Source organism: Pistacia vera, unplaced genomic scaffold, assembly GCF_008641045.1.
Source record: "Pistacia vera cultivar Batoury unplaced genomic scaffold, PisVer_v2 Contig151, whole genome shotgun sequence".
NCBI lineage: Eukaryota > Viridiplantae > Streptophyta > Magnoliopsida > Sapindales > Anacardiaceae > Pistacia > Pistacia vera.
The window spans coordinates 930955-950266 of NW_022195586.1; the positions used below are offsets into that span (position 1 = coordinate 930955).

Below are 19312 nucleotides of genomic sequence, written 5' to 3' on the forward strand. Positions count from 1 at the left end.
TTCCCACTTTTCAACAAGCCATGGACCATCCAACATTTGGTCTATTCTTAATCTTAATCTCAAGGAATAAGGCCCCATCACATATTGTTTTCAATTATCTCAAATAAAATCCTCTTCTCTTTGTAATTTTGTTATGATTATGGGGATTTGCTGTCTAATTCATAGACAAACATATTACTACCTTTGGATTATACTCGATTGTTCAATTATTTAATTCTCATCTCTTTGATTGTTATTCGCAACCAGTCCGAATAATATTGTTTCAAGCAAAGTAGGTGAAGAAGAGATGGTTTTAAAAATCTAATTATGGCAAGTGTTAGGAAGGGAATGGCCAAAGCATTCCTGATTACCAGGAGTGTTTAAGTCTCTTTCAAAGTTTTTGAGTTTGACTACCAATCCAATGAGTTTGGGGCTATTCAATTCATGTCATCAAGTCTTTTATCATAATGGAAATTGATGTAATATACCCCCCTCATCTTTTCATTGCAACTAAAAGTTCTTGTAGGACTATAATTCATGTTTAGCATTAATTCAATCAACACTTTTATATATACCCACCATTCTCGTTGAAAGTATTATTATATATACAAAATTTATTTCGATGGTATCGTCAATCTTAATTTAGATATAAAATTTAGGAAATTTAAGTTTTTTTTGGAAAATGGAAATAAATTGGAGACAAGAGGAAAAGGGTGAAGTTACAAGTGCCACAAGTTGGGAAACCACATAAAGGAGAAGTACTAGTTTCTATGATTTGGTTTGCAGTTTGCAGGCCGCACACACGTGGGGGTCCACTTTCTCACTATTCTTTTTTCTATTTTTTAAAATATGAAACATTTCCTAAAAACATAAAAAACTCGTATAAACTCCTTTCCCCATACAATTTCATATTCTTTTACCAAGAAAGCATATGTTTTGAAAGGACATTTTAGATTCGATCCCCACTTTTGACTGCTTCCGTTTCCTTTTCTCTCTCTTTTTTTTAAAGTTCTAAATTCTATCTTTTTTTTCTTTTTTTTTTTTCTCCATTTTCCATAAAGAAAACGAAAAGCCCCCAAAATTATATTCTATTGGCATCATTAAATAGTAAAAAAAAAAAAAAACCAGTTGCCTCTTTTGTTCACTGTATTTATATACCCATCAAAAATACATTTTTATTTTATATTTTTTTTCTTTTTCTGCTTGTTTGGTCCTATTACAGTGGATGAATTTGGATTTTTTTCTTGATTTTTAATCAACCCAATTTGTAAATTTTAATATAGAATAGGATTTATAAATTAATTTCCAATAATACACAGGACAGAGACAGGTTTTGGTAACTCCAATAGCATTGCATTTGATTTCTTGGAAACTGAGTTTTAATTGAGACCACACCAGTTCTAGAATATCAAATATTCTTTCATTGTTAAGGTTTCTTTCTTTCTTTTGATATATATATATTTTTTCTTTTGTTGTGGTTCTTCTTGTTGTTTCTGTTAATTTGTTTGGTTTTGTTTAATCATAATAAAAATTTATAAAGAAATCATTGGTTTTGGTTCAAAAGTTGACTTTTTTAGAACAAAACCCATATGGGTTGTCAATTCTCTTTCATGCTTTGCCACCCTATTTATGCTTCAGATCTTCTCCTCATATTCTCTGCTTTTAATTTTTATTCTTCTTTTGGTATATCTTCATCTCATTATTTATCTCTTTTATTGCCATTCATTTGTTCCTCCTTATCTATTGATTGGTTTGTTCGTTTCTAATGTTATTGATTAATGTTATCTTGTTTCTGTAAAGGGAAGATTGATGATATTACTCTGATCTCACCAAACATGACTTTAAAGAATCAAGAAACCAAGAAGAAGGTAATCAATTTCATTACTTTCTTGTTTTATATGTATTTTCTTTAAGTTAATAGTTTTGGTTATGTGTATTGTATAGCATTTTGATTCTCATTTTTTAATGTTTTTCCCCTTATGGTTTCAGTCAATCTTCCAAAAAATATTCTTGACTAAAGACAGGAATGGTCCAAATGAAAAGAAAATGGATAAAGAGACATTTAATATCCCTGGTGAGTCATGTTTAGATGCTGTGTTGTATAAGATTGTTGGCCAGTAACTTTATGTTAAGATGCAGTATAAGGGAATGTGCTGTGTTGCGTCTTTATAATGTTTAAAGTAGATTCACATGTGCATGTATACATTAATTGCTTTTCTTTTTGTTCTGAAGATGAAGATATTGTATTGCTTACTGAATCATGGAACAATTTTGTCTCCTCTTTTTTACTTTTTTTTTTATTATTTTTTTTTTGGGGTAAATGAAATTCAAAGGTAATAAGTTGATAAGGCTTGATTAGGGATAAAAGAAGCGAAAGGTAATGACAAGAAATAGGGGTTTCAGCATAATTGCAATTTGATGTAAATCTGAGAATATATTCGGAGTTTAATCTTTTATCTAGTGTTAAGGAAGGAAGCAAGAATGGTATAACTTTATCTTTGTTTCTATCTATCTAACCCAATTTCATTGTTATTCTTCTTTAATCTTCTCTTCGTCCTTGCTTATAAATTCTTGTTATCAGTGGAAACTAAATGGTCTAATTAAGAAACATCAGATGTTTCACTAGCATGAGCAGTGATCTCCATATAAAGTATCTGCCATAAATTTGAGACTTTTTTTTCACTACTTGTAGTTTTATTTGCTTTTGATTTCTTTTCCTTGTTTTTGATTATAACCATTTTTATTTTTTTGCTTGTTTATACTTGCAGAAGCACCTTCTGATTCAGCACTTGAGTCTTTGTTCTTCAGCAGCGTACAAATGCCAAGTCACAGTGTCCAGTCCTTCCGGTACTGATAATTTTTTTTTTTTTTTTTTCCCATCAGAAAGGGGCGTTCAATGATTGTTAACAGAATAGTTCTTTTAGGTAAGTTTAGATTTTGAACTTCTGTTTTTCTTTGTTTAAGGGTTTTTGTCGCAACATGGAATGTTGGAGGGAAACCTCCTCACAGCGGCCTCAATCTGGACGATTTTCTTCAGGTTAACAATCAGTCAGATATATATGTTTTAGGGTACTTTCTTTCTCCTTTCTTTTTCATTTTTTCGTATTAATTCAAATTGACTTCTTGTCATGTTTTCCCTCAAATCCTGATGATTTCTTCCGCACTCTGACAAAATTCTATTAGAATACTAAACAAGTAATTCAGATGCTTCCTACTGTTAGTTTCCCGTATTTGCATTTTTATCTCAACATTGGAAGGAATATTTAGCAGATGAGGTGCCTAATATAGTCAATTTATGGCACCTGCAATATAGGTTCCGGTCCCAACCATGATGCTAACATGGCTTTCGCTACATATGTTGGTTAAATACTACAAAACTATGAAAAAGAGTTTAAATGCATAAGATAATCAAAAGTTGGACAGATTCGTATTTTCTCTTTTTATTTGGTTATGTCTGAGATGCATAAAAGTTTGTTACTTATTTTAACTGTTGTTTCAATTTGTCAGTTTTCAGGAAATTGTCCCATTAAATGCTGGTAATGTGCTAGTTATAGAAGATAATGAACCAGCTGCAAAATGGCTGACTTTAATTAATCAGTCGCTGAACAAGTCGCATAGTCTGTCTTCTAGAGGATTGAAATCTACCCCTTCTTTCAGCAGCTCACTGTTCTTCCCGAAACCTTCTCTTAAAAAGGTCAGTAAGACTTTCAGGACAGAGAGTAAAAGGAGGCTTAAGACTTGCAACTGCATGCCTGAGCTGGAAAAGAAGAACAGTAAGGAATTCTGTTTTAGATGCCAACAATCAAATATTAGTGAAGATGACAATTCGTCAGAAGAGGACGACGACGTGCCTAGTAACTTTGAACTGGCCGAAATTTCCATCCGTACCAGTCAAATGAAATATAGCCTTGTAGCAAGCAAACAAATGGTGGGAATATTTGTCACTGTTTGGATGAGAAAGGAACTTGTGCCTTATGTAGGTCACTTGAGGATCTCCTGCATTAGTCGTGGAATCATGGGCTGCCTTGGAAACAAGGTAGCTTTAAAATTTCTTGGGCATAATATAATCTTTTAGTGCTTCTATTCCCCAGAAACTTAACAACCTATGCAAGCATGGTTTATACGTCTTATGTAGATGATAAAATCATGTTTGAAACTGAAACAAGAAAATAACATATTACTTAACATGTCAACTGAGGCAGTATGTTGTTTGTTTTTGTGGTTGCAGGGGTGTATTTCTGTCAGCATGTCTTTTTATCAGACAAATTTTTGTTTCATATGCAGTCATTTAGCATCTGGAGAGAAAGAGGGTGATGAGCTCAGGAGAAATTTAGATGTCATAGAGATACTTAGAAACACGCAATTCCCAAAGATTTGCAGAACACCCAGCAGTAGGGTGCCTGAGAAAATTCTGGACCATGAGTGAGCATCTCTTAATTTATCTGACAAGTAATTGAAAAGTATCTTTAAAATTCCTTTTTCAACAAATTTCTTTATCCGTTTCACTGAACATTTTCTTTACTTGTTAATGGACCTAGTCGGGTTATATGGTTCGGGGATTTGAACTACCGGATAGCATTGAGTTACTCTGACACTCGAAAGCTTCTGGAGCAGAACAACTGGGATACGCTATTAGACAAAGATCAGGTAGTTTCTTTTTTCTTGGGTGGTTTGCTCCCATGTGGAAATGTGTTCATTCATTTAATCTCCAGTAGCATTTGAAATAGTAGTAGCTTTTTCATCTAGCATAGAAACCATCATAGAAATTGATATCAGACGTTATTGATTCCGAAGCAGCATCTTTTGTAATATAGTCAGGATTTAGCTTTTTTGCCATATACTCATTAAGAGCTTTCTGCTTCTTGTTCGATAGCTCAAGATTGAAAAGGATGCTGGGCGAGTATTCAAAGGATGGAAAGAAGGAAAAATCTACTTTGCTCCTACATACAAATACTCTTATAATTCAGACATGTATGCCGGAGAGACTATTAAAACCAAAAACAAAAGGAGAACCCCAGCTTGGTATGTTTAAATTAAACCTGTATCTACATGTCTCAACTACACTGGCTACAATTTATTTTTAACAGTTAAGAATTACAGGTGTGATAGAATACTCTGGCATGGAAATGGAATTCGGCAGCTTTCTTACATACGAGGGGAGTCTCGTTTTTCTGACCACCGGCCTGTATGTGGGACATTTTTGGTGGATGTTGAGGTGGCCGAGGGAGGGTTAAGAAAGAAATTATCTGGCAGTAACATGAAAGTTGGAGTTGAAGAGCTTTTACCTTCTACCAGAAAATGATTGCAGTAATAACATGTGAGTTGGATCCTGTTGCTTTTAACGGAGTCTAGTTTTTGAGATTTAAATTTGTTGTCTGATTCTTTCTGCATATCATCAGGTACTAATATCCAAGCATAACCATTACGAGATTGAACAAACACCAAATTTTGCTAATTCATACTTTCCAGTTGGATGAAATTCTCTTGGAAGTGTCGGTTGAGCATTCTGTAAAGGCCATTCTGCAACTGTATAAGGTGTAAGAAAAAGCATCGTAAGTTTGGAAACATGCTGTGCTACTATAGTCAAGGCACATGAACATCGATTAATCATGGATGATGAAGACAACAAAATTTATCGAAGTATAGTTGACTAGTTTTACAATGACTTACTGACTGGCGCATACAGTTTGTGCATAAGGGGTTGGTAGATAGTGAAGAAAAATGTTTCCAAACTTGTGTAGAGAAAAGAACATATTTTTGAATGCTAGTTCTGGAAGATAAAATCAATTGAATGTAGAAGAACATTTATGTGCATTGGCATAGATGAGATGAAGAAAATCAAATTTGTTGCAGAAATTATAAAATGCAGGCTTAAGTGAATTTCTATCAAATTTATTATAAACAATTTTAATTTTGGATTCTCAGTAAACATGCATACCCTTAATGATACATGCTTATTTTTGTGTTTTCCATTACTTTTAACATTTTCAAAGCTATTATATATGTGTGTGGAAGTGCTTTTACATTGTCAAAAACCAGTGTGTGTTTGGATTGGGACAGCTTTTACATTATAAAAACAGACTAGCTTTTGACATTGTCAAAAACACTCTGAAATTAATAGAAAAGTGCTTTTATTTCATCATGTGGCAGTTAACTGAAATAGAAGATAATCACTTTTTGAAGTTAAAAAAAAAGAAAGGGTTTTTTAACCCCTTGAGGTTTAATAAAATAACATAAATGTGACCCATTTTTGTACCGTTAAAATTTATAATATGATGAGTTAATAAATATTTACCTATTTTTCCCTTTCTTGTTAATTTTAACACCAAAAACTTATAAATAGAGGAATTTCAATTATTACTATAATTATAGGGAAATTTTTGTAATTTAATTATACATAAGAGATTATGTTGAAACCCCAAAGAAAATTGACTTCTCTTCCGCTTAGAGTTATAAATTGGTTCTCTAAGGTTAGAAAGCTTTAATAACTCAAATTTTTTATTTAAATTGCTGGGATATTGATTATTGACCATAATTCTAAAACAATTTAATAAACAAAGAATTACCTTTTGTACTACCTTAACAATATCTTGATCATTGAATTACAATTGAAATATTATTAATTAGTATAAAAAAAATTAAGTTGATATGTAGACTTAAGTTTTAAATGAGTTTGAACCCAAATTAAAGTGTAAAACTTTTATTCAAATATCATAAGACCCCTGACAACTTATTAAAGTGTAAAACTATTATTCAAATATCATAAGACCCCTGGAAACTTATAGGGCCTGTTGTTACACTTTTTTAAAAATGTTATTTTGAAAAGTGTTTTGAGTTGAATTAAATCGAATTGGATTTGAATCTAAAAATGTGTTTAGTAAAATATCTAAAAATTATATCAGAGTTAGATACAATGTGAATAGTTGTTTGGTACATTTTTTTAAAACAAGTTTTTAAGACAGAATAGTGGTTGGGTACATTTTCTAAAAAATATTTATATTATTTTTTAATCCCTTACATTTGTTAATTTACTAAACACTCTGACAATAAAAGTTTAAAAATTAATTAAAACACCCTAGCCACCCAAGAAGATAGTTGGCCGTTAGCCACCATCGTCGACCGACAGTTGGCAATCGCTGAAATGACGCATAACCGATTGGATCTTGCTGGTCATGCATCAATATGACTGTTTACCAAGGATTTAAGCGCAACTTCCAAGGTGAGTAATCAATATTTGTCTTGAGTGATTAGCATATATGAGACTAATATCATGTCATGTGTATATATGTACTTCATGTTCACCTCTTTTCGTGCTACCAAATCTCGCACAAAGTTGCATTTGATATCTATGTGTTTTGTTTTACTATGATATTTGGGATCCTTAGTATATGCTATTGGTACTTGACTGTCACAGGTTCAATAGTAATATCAATTATTCTAAAATGATTCATTAACCGTCTCAACCAAACGGCTTCTTGCACTACAATTGAAAATGCTACAAACTCAGCCTCCATTGTAGATAAGGCTATACATGATTGTTTCTTACTACTTCAAGATATAGCTCTGCCATTTGGTAAGAAAATAAATCCAGAGGTATATTTTCTTTCATCTAAATCCCCTCCCCAATCAGCATTGGTGTAGCATCTCAAATGTAAATCATTTCCTTGATAACACAATGAGTAATCAGTTGTTTTTTTTTAAATATCTTAAGATTCTCTTCATTGTTTTCTAATGTGTTTGTCTTAGGTCGGACTGATATCTGCTTACCAACCCAACAGCATAATAGATGTCAGACCTTGTGCACATTATGGTGTATGTAAGACTTCCAACAACACTTGTATAAAGAATATTTTTCATTTGTTGATTCTCTTGTGGAGTCTTAAAACGCAATCTATGGCTCAAAGTCTCACCTTTGGAGATAGGGTTGTCTATGGGTTTGCAATCTTGCATATGAAATTATTCAAGAATTTTCTTAATGTATGGCTCTTGCGAAAGAGACTTATTTCTTTGGGCGATTTCTTGAAATCTTGACTCCAAGGATATATCCAGTTTCACCCATATCTTTCATCTTAAAATAAGATGACAACCAACCTTTGATTTCATTCACAACCCTTGTCATTTTTAGCTATAAATATATTATCGACATATAATGATAATATAACAAATTTGACATTGGATCTCTCTGTATAAACACAGTGATCTTCATCAATCATTTTGAAATCATATGACATTATCGCATTATGAAATTGAATTTACCATTGTCTTGAAGATTGCTTTAGGCCATAAATTGACTTCAAAAGTTTGCACACTTTATGTTCTTGACCTTCCTAATAAAACCTATTGGTTATTCTATATAAATCCCTTCTTTTAATTCTCTATTAAGAAAAACAGTCTTTTTACATCCATTTGATGCAATTCAGGATCCATGTTTGCAACTATAGTTAGAATAACTTAGATTGAGGTAAACCTCACAACAGGTGAGAAAGTTTTTTCATAATTTATTCATTCTTCTTGTGTATACCTTTTTGCGACTAAGTAAGCTTTGAATATTTCAATATTGTCAGGATTTTTAGTGAGCGGGTTCAAAACATCTAAGTTGATAAATTTACAATAAAATATATACTGAAGTAATAAGGATAAAAAAATGTACTTTTAAAAGTTATACATACCAAATTATTAATTCTATAATTGTCCTTGACGATTTTTCATATTCTGAAAACGTTGTATAATTACTTCATTGACAATTCCATTAAATATCTCCCTCTCAATATGAGTAATAAGACAATCATTTAATAATTAATTTCCTATTCGATTTTGTAGTCGATTTTTCACAATCTTCATTGTAAAAAACGCTCTTTCAACACTTTCCAATTACAACTTAATTTATCAAAATTCAACTCATAACTTAGGTTTTTCCAACAATTTATACTAACCCAATAAAATTCAACTCATAAACCCATGAAAACTCATCAAATCCAACTTTAAATATCAAACGATTGACCAATATATCAAAATTAAACAAAATCCCCAAATCTCTACAACTTAGGTTTCATCAATTCTTTAAACCATTCAAAATTAACTGAATAACTAACCAAAATTTATTAAATCCAACTTAAAATAACAACTAATTAACTCATACCTCAATATAAATAAGATTAAATCAAAGCCTACATCAAAATCAAAACCTAGAAATTTAATTTTCTAATTTCAAACCTATTTATTAAACTCAACAAAAATGCATAACTCATGATTTTTTATCAATTAAGAAAGCTAAAAAAAAAAAAAAAAGCATCATCTTACCTTGTAATCCAAAGGAGTAGCCTTTCTTGAATATCCAACCAAAAGAACAAGATAATATGAGAGAAAATGAGGGGAAATGAAGAAGAGAGAAAATTTAAAAAAAATGTTAATTAATAATTTATTTTTGTGGGGTCAATATGAATTTAAATGAGGTTAAAATTGTAAATTTTATAAAACATAAAGACTTTTTTTTTTAATTTTTTTTTTTTAAAGTTGAGTGGGTTTAATTGAACCCACATGTGTTTGTATGTGGCTACATGCCTAAATACTGCCATCAGCTTTACGCTTGATTTTGAGAATCCATTTGTTCCCAATGACTTTACATCCTTTTGATAAATCAATCTATTCCCATACTTGGTTTGATTTCATAGACTCCATTTATTCTTCCATTGCTTTCATCCATTTTTTCTTTGAAAGGCATTTGAGAGCCTTATTTATATTCTTCGGCTCTTCTTCATCTTGCGGGGTAATTAGAAAAACTCCCCCCTTAATCTCAAATTGACGACATTGAACACTTTTCTTGTTTGTTCAGCATATTTGAGATTCTTCTAAGTTACTCCCACTTGGACCAACCATTATAGTTGGATCTATTATGGGTACCAATTGAGTATTTGAAACAGATTCATCAACTCTCATGTCACTTCAACTCAAATGTACTATATCTAATTGATTTTCAATAGTGAAATTGATGTGGTCTTGAGTTTCATATAAAGATAAGTCTTGACCTATCTCGCCCTCCTTTGGAAAATCATTTTCCAAAAATGTGACATCTCGTGATTCAAATTTAGCTTTGTTACCATTATTTTGTTCCCCTATAAACGCGTATCCTTTTTATTGCTCTGAGTATCTAATGAAGATATATTTCTTTCCTCTTGGACCTAATTTTTCATATTTATGAGAAGACTCATGAACATAGACAGCACATCCCCATGGCTTTAGAAAATTCAAATCGGGTTTTGGATTTGTCCATAACTCATATGGTGTAGTGGTAACTGATTTAGAGGATACTTTGTTGAGTATATATGTAGCAGTTAATAAGGTATCACCCCAAAAAATGATGGGTAAATTTGCCTGTGCCATCATTGATCTCACCATTTCAAGCAAGGTTTTGTTTCTTCTTTCTACAACAACATTCTGTTACCGAGTTCTTGGAATAGTAATTGGTGTTTTATTCCCATCTCATCACATAAATTTATGAACCGATTAGATAGATACTCACAACCTCGATCGGTTCTTAGAACTTTTATTTTCTTATCTAATTGATTCTCAACTAAATTTTTATATTCTTTTTAAGCAATTTAAAGCTTCATATTTATGAGAAATAAAAAAAAAATCGAATAATGTGTAATCATCTATAAATATGATAAAATAAACAAACACATTCTTTGCCCTCGCATTCATTGGATCACAAATGTCAGAATGAATCGATTACAATGGAGCTTCGGCTCTTATTGCTTTTCCAAATGGTTTTCGTGCTATTTTTCCAACTAGGCAATTCTCACAAGTAGACAATTCTACTCTTTTTAAGTTTCCAAACAAGCCTTCTCTTGCTAGGATATTCATTCCTTGTTGACCAATATGTCCAAGCCTAGCATGTCATATGTTCACATCATTTCCATCAATACTAGAAAATGTAATGAAAGAAAAACACACATTACTAATATTGTAATTCATGTCCAACACAATAAAACCATCTAAAAAATATCCACATCCATAATAACTTGTTCCCAAAGACAAGTCAACACCATAGTTTGTGAAGTTCAAATTAAATCCTAATTTAAGTAATACCAACACAGAAATCAAATTTTTATGAATATCGAAAGCATATAACAAATCATGTAGAAATACGTTTGACCTCCACACATAACCAACTTGTATGTGCCAACCCCTTTAACTTCCACCTTGGGGTTGCTTCCTTCATATATCCATCTTACTTCTTGTGGGAACCGTCGAAATTCCATGAAGGCACTCTTGTCCCTCATTATATGGTATGTGGTTACTGAGTCTACAATTCACAAAGAATGAGATTCAGTTAGAAAAATAGAACTAGAAACATTTACTGTACCTACTTGTGCAAAAAAGTGTTTTGCTTTCTTTGGCTCGCTATAATCACGAGCAAAATGTCCCTTTTTGTCACAGTTATAACATTTGACTTTTGCTATATTCTTCTTTTTGGAAGGACGCTTTCCCTTTCCACATTGGTAAAACTTTTTTTTCTTATAAGCTTGAGCACTTCCTTTGTTGCCCCTTTGTTGGGACTCACCTTGGAATTTATGCTTAAATCCTTCCTCACCTTGTGAGCTGGAGTTAGCCATATACACATCAATATTCGCCTTATTAGTATTAAAGGGATCATCTTCTAGCTCCAAATGTCACACGACATCTTCTATAGTTTTGATGTCATCATTGTAGGTTAGGTGAATCTTTATATGTTCCCAACTTTAGGGCAATTATCAAATAATAGCCTGAACATATTGTTCATCTATTAAGACATGACCTGCATCTCTCAGTTCACTTATCATGTTTGACATGTGCCTCAAGTGTTGCCTCATTGTATAATCAGGTTTTTTCTTGTAGGTGTCAAGCTTGGTTGTAAGTGATCGAAGTTTGGTAATGGACATACATCTAAACTTTGCAGCAAGTGCAGACCACATGCCCTTTGCTATTCTCATACTTTTTGTATTCCCTCATTATGTCATTGTTCATGCTACTCAACAATGTAATGCAAGCAATGAAGTTCTTTTTCTTCTAGGTTTCATAAGCTGCAAGGTCCTTCCTATGTTGTATCATGTTTCTGTGATCTAGCTGTTCCATGGATGTGTTAAGAGCCTCTTGCTCCTCTAATACCTATTGTATTTTCATGCTCCATATCTCATAATTTTCACCATTCAATTTTTCACCCTTATTGAGTTCAACCACAATATTCTTAGAAGTAGATGCCATTTCTAAACACACATACACATAGACATTATGCACATCATTTAATGCTTAGGACATACAAACGTTTTCTCAACATCGATTAATTATATCAATAATAATCTCACATTAGATTTAGAATCAACAGTTCACTTTGTGTCAACAATTATCATCTAAAATACTAATATTTAATCACCATTAATATAATTAATTGTGTAAGGAATTCTTATAAAGTTACAAAACTTAAATTCATACTCAACGAACATACAATTCTCATTCCAATGATGATTTAAGTATAATTCGACATATATAAATAAAACAATTTTTGTTTGCATAAAACAAGAACTAATATTAAAAAAGTAATTCAAATGTTTGACAATTAATAATAAATAAATAAATAATTAAATCCTATACTCAATCATATAGATTGAGAAAGACTTATAAAGCCTATCTCTAAGGTCCTTATCTAGCTCATAATGGATCTTAGGCAATGAATTTCCTATCGTCTTATGGTGTCCCTTACGAGTGGAAACACCAATTGAAGGACCGACTGTTTTCTTAGCACCCCAATTTACATATTCCTTGATGAATCAAGTAAAAGATGATAACTTCTATCCTCCATCTTATTCCAAAGCAAATCATGGAAACCAACAAGACTTGGGTAATTAAGAGTTGTTTTGAGAGCATTAAACTTCATAGTCTCACAAATTAAGCCCCATTTCCAAACAATTTCTTGTATCATTTCATTCACATTGAAAAATGATTCGCTAATCAGACTAACTTGTTTTCTCTTCCATTTGGTTCAAATTTTTAACCACAAAGTGTCCTTATCATCCTATCCACCTTTTCTCTTTGGTGGGTTGTCCTAATAGCCTTTCGGGTTATTCTAATCAATGCCATGAATTCCTCTAACAAATACATAAAAAGAGAAAAAAAAAATAATAATTGTTTTCTTACATATATATTGGTGATATCCTTTTAAAAAAAAAAATAAAAGCCAACCCATTATACCCATTACTCACAATCAACACCATGAATTCCTCTAACAAATACAGAAAAAGGAAAAAAAAATAATTGCTTTCTTATATATATATATATTTGCTAAATAAATAAAAATGGCCCCAATTCTACTATCATTTTATCATATTTTGGTAATATCCTTTAAAAAAATAAAAATAAAGGTTAACCCAATATACCCATTACTCACAATATCTTGTGTTTGGGTCTAGCCCAACTCTTTTTATGAGTCATCTATACTTCAATTTTATGACATTGACAACACTATTAACATATGGGCTTTAAACCTATACCTACACAACATGCAACAATATTTCTCAATTATAGCTGAAATAACCCAAGTAAAAAATCAACTAGCAAACATTAAGTTTACATTTCAATTTCCTAGCAATCGTTTTCAAAAAACATATCATACCGTTAATCGATTCATATAGCAGTCATATAAATAAAAATAAGGGTATTATGCATTCCATAATTTTTTCTATAGAACTCAGAAAAACACAAATAATATGTCGTTGGAAATTTGGAAATGAGTACTTTCCATATATGCTAGTCTCATTTTATGAATATAAGTGTTCAAAAAAAAGCAAACAAATAAATATTACGAATTTCTTTGAAAAAAATCTCACATATTGCATAGAATAATCATGCCAGAAAACATGTTTCTAACCTCACTTTGATACCATTGTTGAAAATTAAACACGAAATCACAACGATTTAATTGAAGCAAAATCCCAAGATCATAAACATGCAAAGGTCTCAATTGCAATCAAATTATATATAAAATAACGAATTACTATATATATAATTCATAGCATAAATACCTCTTGTAGATACCCAAGTTGTTCCTTAAGTCACACAGAATTTTTGAGAAAAAAAGAGAGGGATTTTTTTGTTTCAAAAGTAAAATATATCCTATATGAAAGATGGTTCATCCTTCCCTATTATATAGAAGTTGCCTTTTGTTAGAGTCATGAAAATGACTCCATTAAAGTGATTTAATGCCCTTTGTTATGATTTAATTGAATATATATATTGAGACAATTTATGAATTTATTGATGAGAAATTGCATGATTGGAATGATTTTGGAAATAGTGTGAGTTGATATTAGGTTGTGGTTTATGGATTACGGTTGATTTTGTCTTATTTATGTTTATCAGGGGATAAAATGTCATGTTTCTAAGGGGTTGATTTTGTCACTTTTTAAATGTGCAGGGACTAAATAATTTGCCACATTTTCTATAAAAGGAAAGTGAACAGTAGTGAAAAGGAGTTAGCCTCCCATCACCCAAACCCTAGCTCATCTCCACCAGATTCTAGCCATCTCTGGCGACCGTTGGGTTTCCCCAAGCGCCAGTTACCTTCCATCATCATCCCTACTGTCGTTCCACCGCTTTCTAGCGACATTACGCATTCCATTCCACTACCACGCCTCTCCATATTTCGGTGACTTTGGAGCTTCTCCGGTGTCGTTTCAGCTTCCCCAAGCGCTGACATCTTTTTCCCATCGCCGAGACCTGCCAATCGACGTCTCACATCACCTTTTGCGTTGCCGCAATGTTCCACCTTCCAATCGCAATTCTTCATTTTTTCGACGTCGTCTCATATTCTCCGGCATCGATTCAACTTCCCCAGGTGTCGACCATCCTTCCCTCAACGTTCCCAAGCATTTTCATCGCCTTTCACCACCCACTGTCGTGAACCATCATTGGAATCCATCGCCACCGACGCGTCTCTTCGTCTTCAGCTGACCGTTCGACTTTCGAACTCACCTTTGTTCTCCCTCATCCAAAAAACAACCATTCCAGCTACCAGGGACTTGTTTTCCATATATATATACAACCGTTCACCTTCCCCAGCCTCCGTCGACACCACCATGAGCGACTGAGCACCGGTTGCCCGTTAGGCAGAGGCGAGACCAAGATTAAGGCCATAGTTTTCTTCACTTAAACTCTTGACTAATTGGATTATTAATTACACATTGAACATATGATTTGATTGTTGTGTTTGGTGATTTGAGGACTATTTTGTTTCAATACGATTACAATATGATGCATGATTTGAATTATGAAATGCTTGTTGGATTTGTGTTCATTGTGAAATCAAATTAACTGTATGTTGAATGTTGGGTTTGAAAGTTCTGAATAATGGATTATGGTTTCCAATTATTTCGATATTGATTACAATCTTGCTATATATCATCATTTAGGAATGTTTCTGCTATGATTTCATTCAAGTGTGATAAATTTGTGATTGTATTACAGGGGTTATGAATTGTATTTATTATCTCTATACCAATTAGTGGTTTTAATTGTTTGGGTCTCTTTATTAATTGAAGATAGTTTTTAACCAATCAACCTGTAACTAAGACGACATGAAGATAGGATAAATTATACCTAAGTTGTGGAGAGGCATTTTATGTGATTTGTCTAGCCTTGTAGGTTTAGGAAATGTAAGAGTGAGAAGAAGAATGTGTGCCAATCCTGAGTTGAGCTGAACCCATGGGGCAACGCCTTCATTATTAAGTTTTATTCTGTTATTAATTTTATGATCTTAAATTCTTGCATTTAGTTTCATTAGTTTAATTAATCAATTTGCCAATTTCCCTTTCATTAACTCAAATATATATTAGGTCATTAGACTTTGCTCTCTGTGGATTCGACCCTTCTTATTGGTAACTATAATACTTAGGTTAATTTTGTAGTTGTGACAACTGGTTCGACATCTTTGGTAACTGCTATAGGTATGTGTATGGTAACTATCAAACAATTACCATTTATTTGGATAATGGGTGTTCAAGTGGGTCTCATCATGGGTGTCCCACATGTATCCAACAATAACAATACTCCTAGTTAGTAAATTTGCATATAAAACGTGAATTATACGCCCAGCCGTATAATTCTTGAATTCCCATATTTTATCAGCACAGCCGAATAATTCGCGAACTATATGCCCCAAACGTTTTATTCGCAAATTATTCAACCATATTTTTGCAAAAGAAAATTTGTTATTTAATAAGGGAAAAGAACGTTGTTTTAGGATGAAGGTTTGTCAAATGAAATGAATTCTCCTTCTCCTCTTCTTCAGTTATTCTCCTCGTCTCTTCTTCAACTATTCTTCTCTTGATCTCTACAAATTCTCCTCTTCATCTCTTGATCTCTTCCAGTCTCCAGCCACAGTTCCTCCTTCTAGGTTGTCAGCCCGTCAAGCTTCACTTTGAATCTCATTAAATCTATTTTCTTCATCTTTTGATCTCTTCTTCTCTTCTCTTTTTAACTTTCTTTTCCAAGCTTCAACTCCAAAACTTCAAGCCTCAAGGTACACACTTTTTGTTATTAACTTATTAATTATTATTGTTTTTTTTCCCCCTTTTTTTGCTTGATTTGTTTATGAAATGATTGATTGATTGTGTGTGTGTGTTATACATAATGAAGCCTTGTGTGTGTTTTTCTTTTTTGTTTGATTGTCTTAGATTCTTGTTATGTTGGTGGATTGCTTGTGTTTGTGCTTGATGTGTGACTTGAGGCTTTATGGATACTGGATGTTTAACTTATGTACCTGGTGTTTCACTGTTTTTCCTTTTTGAACGTTATTTGTGCATTTGGTGAGACATTGCAGGTTTTTGGGAGTTTTTATCTAGGGTTATCAGGACATTTTCCTGGCCACTAGTAATAGGCTTAATGGATTTGTGTTCTGGCAGCTTAGTTTGGTTGGTAGCTGGATTTTCTGTTAATATACTAATGAAACTTCCTCTCTTAATTCTTAAATATCAATGAGAGTGTATCGTTTGTCTTTTCAATTTGTAGTTCAAATATAATCTTACATTCTCACACTCCAAACAAACGCTATTACAATTATAAGGTACCCATTCACAAAAGGAACACCCTAAAATAATCATCTCATGGCTATTAAGAACAAATGAAATACAAATGATTCTACTTCTGAATCTTTTTTACTTGTTTTCCTATTCACAAAATGCCCATACACAATCACAAACAAGCAAAAAAAGAGCCTAAGTGCTTGGTGTCTTAATTAGAGTAGGCTTGATTCAAGTGATTGTGATTGGTAATGTTCTTTTTTTTTTTTTTTTAAAGTTCTTATAGTGTGAGTAGTAGTAGGGGTTGGCTTGGTGTTTTAATTAGAGTAGACTTGATTCAAGGTGGTATGTGGGGGAGTTTTGTGTTGTGGTGGTGTTTTGACTTGTGTGTTTCTCCTTTAGTTGACGGATTGGATTATGGGTGCTGTATTAGTGGTAGGTGGATGATTAGTGGTTGGAGAGTCACTTATTGTGAACGTTGCAGGCTAGTGAATACCTGGTTGAGATGTGGCTTAGTTGTGAGAACTTTTTTGTTGATTCTAGTGGTAATGTTGTTAGTTACCCCCAAAAAAAAAAAATGATTGTGTTTTGTGAACTTGTGTGTATCTACAATTATGCACTGTCGATTGTGTTGTTTTTTTTTTTTTTTTTTTTTTTTTTTTATCATCCTAATTTTCCTTTTATATCTGATAATGTTCTCTTTTCTGTTCTTTTAAATGTAGACTCGAACCAATATGGTACGAAAAAAAGATAAATTTTGGGAGCATGTTGAGGAGCTTCAAGGGAATAAATGGAAATGTAAATTTTGTCAAAAAGTGTTTAGTGGTAGGGCTTATAGAATTAAAGCACACTTATCAGGAATTGCTGGCCATGATGTTGAGATTTGTAATAAAGTCAATCATGAGACACAAACATATGAATTCTTAGCTATGTCTGGAAATGGAAGTTACAAAAAATTAAAAAGTTTCAGTCGGTTCTTCTACTGCTTTAAACTATAATGATCATGAGGAGGAAACAGATGCACCATTTTTGCCACTTTCTAAAGGTAACCAAAGACGTCAAAGTCAAGTATCTTTACTAGAAATTAATAAGAAAAATGACGAGGAGTTTGTTGATAAAAAGTTTGCTAAGTGTTTTGTGGTGAACAATATCGCTTTTAATGTTGTTCAAATTGGTTAAGGCAGTGGTTAAATATGGTGCAACATACAACCTTCCATCTTACTCAACTCTTCAAGCTACGTTAATTCCAGAATTTAGAAAAGGTGTTAATAAGTATGTTGCTATGTTGAAGTGTTCTTGGGATACATCTGAATCTGGTTACACTATAATGTCTGATATATGGATGATATAAGACATCGATCTTTCATTAATCTTGTGTCATATTTTCCTGGCAGTACAGTGTTTATAAAATCATTGGATGTTTCCCGAGAAAGAAAAAATGGGATTTATCTGAAAGAAATTATTGTTTTTGTGATTGAATCAATTGAATAAGAACACGTTGTGCAATTCATAATTGATACTGGTAGCAATTTCACATATGCTAGTGACATGCTCATTGGATTGTATCCTCGAATGTATAAGATGAGGTGTGTTGCTCATGGAATTCAACTTTTTCTGAAAGACATATATAATGAAGTTAATTGGGTAAAAGTTGCCACAGATGAAGCAAAAATAATAGTTATGTTCATGACACGGTACGCAGTTCTTCATGCAGCAATAAAAGAGTACACCCAGAGATAGACAATTGAGACAAACTTGTGCCACAAGATTTGCTTCAAACTTTTTAATGCTTCAATCTGTGTTGGTTTTGGAGACTGCACTTTGACTCTTTGTTGCTTCATCTAAATGGAGGGGTTTTGATTATTGTAAGATCGAATTAGGTAAAAGGGTCACTAAAATTGTTCGAAGTGATTTTTGGGCTAGAGGAAGGGAGGTTATAAAAACTATTGAGCCATTGGTTCGAGTTCTTCGTTTGGTTGATGGTGATGGATCTACTGTTGGTTACTTATATGAAGCAATGATGAGAGCAAAAGTTGTAATCAAGAAAAGATATAATAGTGAGGAAACCAAGTATGAGAGAATTTGGGAATTGTTTGAGAATCGTTGGGTTAACAACATCATTCATCCAATACATGTTGCAGCTGCCTTTCTCAATCCATCTTACTTTTTCTGAAAAAAAAATTTAGAGAGGAAAGGGAGATGAAAGATGACCTCAATTTCATTCACAAAAACCTACTTCTGGTAGAAGAAAAGAATTTATTTATGAGAGAGATTCAATTGTA

General features: G+C 32.5%; 1 protein-coding gene across 4 annotated transcripts; it reads left to right on the top strand.

Annotated features, from left to right (window-relative positions):
- Positions 1-1282: 1282 nt before the first annotated feature.
- On the top strand, positions 1283-5883 carry LOC116124285 (type I inositol polyphosphate 5-phosphatase 10-like). 4 transcript variants are annotated; one of them, XM_031409977.1, is made up of 11 exons: positions 1283-1410; positions 1780-1847; positions 1969-2053; positions 2748-2826; positions 2944-3048; positions 3487-4015; positions 4208-4401; positions 4518-4626; positions 4853-5001; positions 5080-5296; positions 5379-5880. In XM_031409977.1, the coding sequence occupies exons 2-10, from the start codon at positions 1815-1817 to the stop codon at positions 5279-5281; spliced, it is 1485 nt and encodes a 494-aa protein (XP_031265837.1). In that variant the 5' UTR covers positions 1283-1410; positions 1780-1814; the 3' UTR covers positions 5282-5296; positions 5379-5880. The 4 variants fall into 4 exon arrangements, with proteins under 4 accessions (XP_031265837.1, XP_031265838.1, XP_031265836.1 ...); XM_031409978.1 differs by having other exon boundaries at positions 1785-1847; XM_031409976.1 differs by lacking the exon at positions 1283-1410 and adding an exon at positions 1535-1662 and having other exon boundaries at positions 5379-5883.
- The last annotated feature ends 13429 nt before the right edge of the window (positions 5884-19312 follow it).

Bases quoted from the DNA above. Each gene is read 5' to 3' on its own strand.
- LOC116124285 (XM_031409976.1), top strand. From the start codon at position 1,569: ATGGGTTGTCAATTCTCTTTCATGCTTTGCCACCCTATTTATGCTTCA. The intron at 1,848-1,968 runs GTAATCAATTTC...TTATGGTTTCAG, and splicing joins ATCAAGAAACCAAGAAGAAG to TCAATCTTCCAAAAAATATT. The intron at 4,016-4,207 runs GTAGCTTTAAAA...TTGTGGTTGCAG, and splicing joins TGGGCTGCCTTGGAAACAAG to GGGTGTATTTCTGTCAGCAT.